The 8,036-nt window shown below is 42.9% G+C and overlaps 1 protein-coding gene across 1 annotated transcript in view; it reads right to left on the bottom strand.

Annotated features, from left to right (window-relative positions):
* Positions 1-47: 47 nt before the first annotated feature.
* Positions 48-8,036, bottom strand: part of csrnp3 (cysteine-serine-rich nuclear protein 3) — a 35,694-nt gene continuing 27,705 nt past the window's right edge. Inside the window, exons 4-6 of the mRNA XM_086145811.1 lie at positions 6,786-7,045; positions 4,742-5,038; positions 48-3,083 (exon numbers count right to left, since the gene is read on the bottom strand). Of these exons, the coding sequence (XP_086001937.1) occupies positions 1,965-3,083; positions 4,742-5,038; positions 6,786-7,045 (1,676 nt within the window). The 3' untranslated portion in view covers positions 48-1,964. The remainder of the gene's footprint in view (positions 3,084-4,741; positions 5,039-6,785; positions 7,046-8,036) is intronic.

The following is an 8,036-nucleotide window of genomic DNA, read 5'->3' as shown; positions in this document are numbered from 1 at the left end:
TTGGGAATTGCACCTACATATTTTGAGATTAAGATTGGCGTATCACGTTTTTTTTTTTATCCAGACATTTATTTCAAAACCATGTTAAAAAGGCTCTACATTTGGAAACAAAACACAGAAAAGAAAAAACAAAACAAAAAAAAAAAAAGTACCATTCGTGTGCAAAATGTATGCATCTCACAGAATATATAAAAAAAATAAAATAAATCAGGCACGCAATGCTTTACATCTCACAACCAGCATGAAACAAAAGACAGGTTTAAGATAGTGAAGCAGTTTACTCAATACAGACAATAAACCACAATAAATACACATCTTGTAAAATAAATACTGCTAAATGAAGTCGCTCACAGGATTCTTCCCTGCACGCAGCGTCATCGTGTCTAAGTCTTCACACACCGGATGCTTTGGCACAATAATTCTGCGTTTTTGTTGTTTTTTTTTTTTTTTTTTTTTTTTTTTTTTTCTTTCTTCCCCCCCCCCCCCAGGCCACGCAGACTTTGTCGACGCGCGACGTTTTTCGTACCATCGGAGGTCCGAGCCGCTCCACAGCCGCACAGGAGAGAAAAAATAAATACGAACCCAGCACTGACTCTTAAGGGATGGGTAGATTTTGTTTCCTGCAGGAGCGGAGAGCTCCGAGTAGAAATCCAAGCATTAGGTGAGCAAAGATGCCGAGCATCCACCTCTGATCTCCTTTTTTAAGCATTATTTACAAATTTCCGGTGAGCCGTGTCTCGCCATCTCAACAGGTCAATAAGCTTCGATTGTCATCCTTATTTGTTTTCCCGCCGGACGATAGCTAAAACGGCCGGTGAGTTCAAAACGAAACAAACGCTTCATTATTTATCAAAGTACAATATGAAGTGCTGTGAGCATTGGCATTAATGAGGATCCTCTCTAAAAGAGAATTACTCGTGAAATAACCCTCTAACTATTGCACTTGACACTTAATTAGAGCGAATCACCCTCATTCCAGGTTCCACATAAACATCTCATTTACTCGATGGGGAAATTCAGTCCGTGCCGCAATCCAAAGTAACGACCCGACAGCCGGGTTAGACAAAATACCGACACATTCGTTCCGATAAACGCCGCGGTTGTCGAGCGGCGGCCGCTCCGCTCATTGGATGATGGAGTTCGGCCGCTTCGAAGACGCTTTCCCGACTCTCGGAGAGATGTCAAAGTGCTGTTTGGTTGAGATCCCTGTCTCACTGACGATGCTTCAAGGAATAAACTTGCGTTTCCTACCGATCCTGTTCATCAAAATGAGTCAGAAAAGAAAAAGAAAAAGATTTTACCATTGGACCCTTAGTCATATTTTAGCGTAGCTTTTTTTTCTTGCTATCAAGGTTATTTCCCAAACGTACAAATAACTGAGTCAGGCTTTTTTCATGCTTTTCAAAACCACCAAAAAAGCATATAATAGTGACAAAAGAAGTAAAATGTACATTATGTATACAGCACATTTTATATAAAACGATTATTTGTCTCCCTAAATGTTACAGATTCCCAAAAGAGCATGCGTATTATCAAAACTTTTACAATATATGCGTATACACATAATTCCTAAACCATAAATAAACGGACAATAATCCCTTTTGCACATTTGACACATACAGCAGACATAGAAAAGTTCCATCTACAGTACAATATCTCCTTAAAACTAGAACTTTACATCTGGAGTTACAAGATACATTGCACGGCGAGACATTAAATTCATGTTGGTTGCAGTCCGGCGGCGAAGCCGTCGGGTTTGAAGAACCCCGAAGGGACTCCTCGTCGCGAACCGGCGGCTCCGCTGTCGCCGGTGACAATGGAACGCGCCGCTGTGAAATCGCTTTGCAAAATTTTTTTATGACGGATTATGCAAAAAGGCCATGGATGTGTTCCCCAGAGAGACCACGCGGTCGGGCTGTTCTGAAGTTATGACGCCGAAGAAAAACCAACACGGAAAGGGTCGACTAAATGGCGGGTAAGGAGAGATTCTTAGTGCTGTTTGCTAGTAAGGCGAGCTCAGAGTGCCCGTTGACGCCGGACTCCTGCTGCGGCGGCTCCGCCGTCAAGCAGGAGCCGCCGAAGGTGTTATTGTTCAGGTAGTTCTGAAACTGTGTCTGGTTCTGGTTTTCCGGCTGATCGACCGACGCGGCCTTCGTCAGCGCCTGCTTCTCCTGCTCGGGCGCGTAGCGGGTCAAAGAGGTGGCCGCGGCCCCGTTGGTCAGACTGAAATGGTGGTTGGCGGCGTACTGGTCCACGGGCTGACCGGCGTAGTCTGGGAACGGCTCCGCCGTCATGTTGAACGGTCCCTGGGTCGCGCCGCCGCCGCCGCCGCTCGTGCCGACCGGGTCTTGGAATGCTAAGGCTTCCACGTAGGGTTCACTGGCTCGGCCATCTTGGCCGTTGGAGATGGTGCCGGAACTCCCCAGCTGGTAGTACTCGGCCGAGGGAGAGTTCATGAGATAAGTGTTCCCGTTCACGTGGTTGTCGTGGCCCGCCGATCCTTCGTTGTAACACAACACCGAGGACAACGGGACCACTTCGGTGCGGCACGCCGACGGGGTTTCGTCCTCGAAGTTCTCGGACCGCTCCTCGTCCTCGTCCTCGTCCTCGTCGTCCTCTTCCTCCTCGGAGTCGCTGTTCGCCAAGCTCTGAGTGCTGGAGTCGGATATTCCGCTGAAAACGCTACTGCTGTCCTCTTCGTCGTCGTCGTCGATCTCCTCTTCTTCCTCCTCGTCGTCTTCCTCGTCTTCGTCGTCGTCGTCGTCGTCGTCGTCCAGCCGCTCCTCCATGTCGTCCGCGGCCTGCAGGTGCACGCCGGCCGTTTGCGGGACGGCGTCCGAAAGAGGGTACTCCAACCTGTGCGGGGGCTGAACCAAGGGGTTTCCGCTTGCCATGTCGTTGGTGTCGCTATGGTAACCGTTGGCCGGGGAATCTTGCTGCTGCTCGCGGCTTTTCTCCAGCTCCAGCTTCATTATGGTGTGCAAAAAATGGGTCCGAACACGGATGGGGTTGAACTCCACCCTGCCGCTCGAATTGCTGCAGCCCTCCTTCGTGCAGCCGCAGGGAAATGACATGCGGTCCACCTAGAGACAGCAGAGCAGTTAATCGTTATTTTTATTACAAATTAAATCACAATCAATTGTTTACAAATAATAAATACATATAAATAAATATTGATAAAATAATTTATTTAGCAATTTAGCTTCATAAATTAAATTTCGATTATTTATAAATAATAAATACATATAAATAAATATTGATAGAATAATTTAGTTAGCAATTTAGCTTAATAAATTAAATTTCGATTATTCATAAATAAGAAATACATATAAATAAATATTGATAAAATAATTTATTTAGCAATTCACCTTAATAAATTAAATTAATAAAGCAATTTATTATATAACCAACAAACAAAAAAAAAACTGAAATAATATAAATAAAAGCAATGACATTAAAATCAAAACACATAGAAGCCATATAAGAAATGTTTGTGTGAATACAAATTTTTGTATTCACATTTTTTTTAAATTTTTTTTTGACTTCCAGATTGATCATGTAGATCAACTCTAAAGAGTGATAATGGCATGATTTAATTAACCCCGGTGCGATCTTAACATTGTGTTTACTCCCCTTGTCCTACAGGTCAAAAATGACCCATAAGACAATCTTTGTACCCTAGAGGTGTACAGCCCACATGGAAACATAAACATAAAAGAAGTACAGTGATCCCCTCGCTATGACGCGGTTTACTTTTCTCGGTTTCGCTACTTCTCGGATTTGCATGGTGCATTGTGTTCTGCATTCTGAATGGCTAAAAAGTCACTCCGCTTCTTCTCTACCTGTGCGTCAATAACGTTGCATTTTAATATGTACACGTACGTAAAACAGCTTGCCAAATTTACATTACATACGTGCAAATTCTCTTGCAATTTCGAGTTTCTCTAAAACCCATAATGTCGACAAATCGCTCTGGAACGACTAAAGCACCAGCAGGGCCCAAAAGGCAGCGGAAGATGCTATCTATCGCAGATAAAGCTAAACTTCTGGACATGCTAAGGGAAGGTAAAAGCTATGCGGCTGTAAGTCGGCATTACGGAATTAATAAATCTTCCGTTCGTTCCATAAAGAAGGAAGAAAAAAACATAAGGACGACAGCAGCAACGGATAATAGAGTATTTAATTGTATACTAATTGTAAAAAAAAATAAAGGTTTCTACTTCACGGATTTTGCCTATCACGGGTTCTTTTTGAAACGTAACCCCCGCGAAAAACAAGGGTCTTTTTCTAATTATGGGGTCTCTTGAGGAAAAGTCATAAAATTTCAAGTTGGAAAAAAAATAGGTTAATGAGATGAGATGAGAACAACTTTATTTGTCCCGAAGGAAATTGTTGTGCCAGAGTTTCAAGCAAAAACCTAACAATAATAGATAATAGTAGGAAGGAGGGAGAATAAGATATACAATAAAATACAAATCGACAGGGTTAATATAAATTGTCAAGGATAAAGGCTATCAAGTGTTTTAAGGTTTAAGTACAAAAGGTTAAGGTGTTTTTTCTACAGCTAAACATGGTAGTAGGTCACTTTTGACTCGCAAGACAACACAAGGGTTGAGCATGAGTTAATTCTAATCATCTGATTTACCGTATCTGGGATCGAACCCTTCGCCCGCCGATTTATTCTGAATTTAGTCAGTTTAACCTGTTATTGCTGGAAAACGTGCGCGCCGCAGGGACTTACCTGGCACTTGATGCCCGCGTTGCTGCAGGCGCAGGTCTCCGGATCACAGAAGACTCTGCAGTCACAGCCGCAATCCTCCCTGGATATCCGGATGGCCCGCAGTTCATGTTTCTCCTCCACGTCGATCTTCTTCACCCCGGAGGAGCGCAGCAGGGCCCGGCGCTTTTTAGTGGTGAGCGGCTGCAGGAAGAAGTACTCGTCTACCTCCGTGTTGTCCAGATCGATGTCGTCATCGGATATGTCCTCCGCCGTCAGCGTGTTGGCCTCCTCGGACTCCACCGTGCCGTTCTTAGTCAGCTGAAAAGATGTTTTTTTTTTTTTTTTTTTTAATTAATGAAAGGAAATAAAGCACTAATAACCAATAAACACCGTCTCTAAGAGGAAAGCTATCTAAAATGATGGGCTCATAAAAAAAGAACCCGCCTACCGGCCTTTTCTCCCATTTCACATGTAAAAACAGCATTAAAGAGCTAGTTGTTAAAGGGCTTCTTAAAACTGCTTTTCACTTTTAGTTTTCTAATTTGACTTCCTTTTTTACACTTTACTGATCCCGTGATAAATATTCAAGGCGTTTTCTTCAAATTGACAAATCACTCGATTGATTCCGAGGGATAGACGTGTCTATAGATTCTTCCCTGCTGATGTTAATTCAATATTTGTCCGATTCTTTGGCCGTTTTTTTTTTTTCTTTATAGAAAGTGACATTTGTCATCATCAGCTTTATCTATAAAGAACTTTAAATAAGAAACAGCTGGAAAAACTGCAGGTCAAGGGATATAAGAGGACATAAAGCAAGACAACAACACAATTAAAACAAGAAATTGAATAATACACATAAGATTTTACTATAGTATAATATGGCATTTATATTTTTCCAATTTTATTAGATTTACTATTATTATAGCTATGTTAATTTCCTTATTATTACTATATTTCATAATTTTAATTATACATAAAAAGGAAACTAAACATGCACATAATAAAGCATTATATGATACTCAATCCAGCTTTATTTTGATTACTATTACTATATTTCAATTTTTTAATTATACATAACAAGGAAGCTAAACTTGCATAAAATGAAGCATTATATGATACTAATTCTAATTTTAAAATTGTTATATATTTCTAATTATATATAATGATTATACAATAATAATTATAATTATTATCTTAATTATTATATTGCTTGTTTTTTTTATTACAATTGGTAATGTGACACTTTGTCACTGCTAATGATAAAAATCAATGATATATAATAAAAGTGTATATAAAAGCGAAAAGTGTAGTTCTGTCTAAATCAGGGGTGTCAAACTCATTTTGGTCTCGGGGCCACATTCGACCAAATCTGATGTCAGGGTGCCGGACCAGTAAAATCATAGCGTAACGACCTAGAATTAACATTAAGTCCAAAACTTTCCTTTGTATTAGTGTCCAGGAGAACAGGTAATTCATTATAAAGATCTTTATATGGAATGAACTGCTCCTTTAAAAAACACACGGCGAACAACCTGAGATTCTTAAAATAAGTTCAATTTCAACAACACGACACCTCGGTTCTTCGCTCTCTGTGCATTTTGTTGTATTTTTCGCCACGGCGAGTCTCATAGTGGCACTTGGCTGCATCCACACCGAGCATACAGGTTTCTTATTCACCTCAGTAAACAAATAAGAAATGGTCCACATTTCTAACTATAAGCAAAAATGCTATTTACAGACCCGGAAGCCGCATTGCTTCTGTCTAATATAAGTTCCCATAGTGTTGTGCCATGTAGCTAACACTGACTAGAACAGCGCGCTCCTAGCAGACAAAGAGGGAACTGCATTTTTATTTCTAAAAGGTAGTTCATGATTTTGATGCATTTTTTTCACATTTTAGATTTATCCCAGGGGCCGGATCGGACCCTCCGGCGTGCCGGTTTCGGCCCGCGGGCCGTACATTTGCCGGAACTGGTCTAAATCTGCCTTTTGGCAGCTAAAGGGATGAGCTGATCATCCGTTCCGGCGCACTTGAATTGGTTTTGGCGGACGAGAGAGCTCTCACCTTGAGTTTGATTGAGTTGAGTTTCTCCTCCTTGAGGTGGTCTCGGAGCATGTCCCTGTGGATGCGCTCCTGCTCCATGGCGAATTCCCCCAGGGAGTACTGCCGCACCCAGCTGTGTCTGTTGGACATGCCCAGCGTGCTGCCGCCTTGGCTGGGCACGCTGGTGAAGCCCTGCCGCCGGCCGAAGTAGTACACCGTCACATTCTCGAAATGCACCCTCCTCGTGCGCAGTCGCTTCTCCCTCTTCAGCGCCGAGTCAGCTGCAGGGGAGGAGAGCCGCAGACGGGTTTTCAACCGGAAAAAGGTGTGCGTCATCCGGGCCGGGGACTGTTCATGACCATTCGTTCATTTCACGGATATTAAGGTTTGCTCTCAGCAGATTAGTGAAATTATATGAGTGGATATTCGGTACGCGGGAGGCGACGTCGCAGCCGCCGATCGCTTTTAATATAAATTCTTTTATGTTTGTTTTGTTTTTTTCCAAAAAAAACGCAGGGGAAGATTTCATCACGTCCACGAGGCGCCGCTTTGCATGCAAGGCCTCGGCGTGCCTTTTAAAAGGGGAGGCAGGGGCCGAGGAGAGGGCAACGCCGGAGCGTAAATAATCCCCCCCACCTGGCCTTGAGATGAAGAGCGCTCCTTCACAGTCGTCGCGTCTCGAGCGTTCGCCTCCCGAAAGACGCGCGGGACAAACAGGAGAGGGGAGAATTAAATAGAAAACCCATAGCCGTTTATTTCGGTTTGCTCATAAAGCCTCGAGTAGGTGTTTTTTTTTTTTTTTTTTTTTTCTTTTGTTGACGCTCGGTCACGGTGCGTCGGCTCCCCGGTCGCTGTCCTTCTAGAATCCACCCCCCGAAGCTGCCGGCAGCTGCAGCCGACACAGAGGCCACGCTCGGCCTCCAGGGATGCAGCACCCTACTTATCCACCTCCCCGTCTTCTCTGGGAGATTTCTTTGTCATTCACTGGGAAAATCATGCAACGCGGCATTACGTTTCTACATTTGAATTAAAAACGATAAATCGCTTCGTCCGATTGGCGCTTCTATATACCGCTGAAAAAAAAATAAAGGGAATACTGAAATAACACATCCTTGATCTGAACGGATGAGTTGTTCTTATTACCGTAATTTTCGGACTATTGAGCGCACCTCAGTATAAGCCGCACCGGCTCATCTTTACACCGCGGCTCCGAGTGGCTTGGGAAAATAAATTATAAATATTGAATTGAAGTGCATTTCATTCGTGTTAATC

This window comes from Fistularia commersonii, chromosome 4, assembly GCF_037954325.1.
Source record: "Fistularia commersonii isolate RoL2024-O1a breed Wild chromosome 4, RoL_Fcom_v1.0, whole genome shotgun sequence".
Classification (NCBI taxonomy): domain Eukaryota; kingdom Metazoa; phylum Chordata; class Actinopteri; order Syngnathiformes; family Fistulariidae; genus Fistularia; species Fistularia commersonii.
The sequence above is the reverse complement of the archived record's forward strand: the minus strand, read 5'-3'. Positions and strand labels throughout refer to the sequence as shown.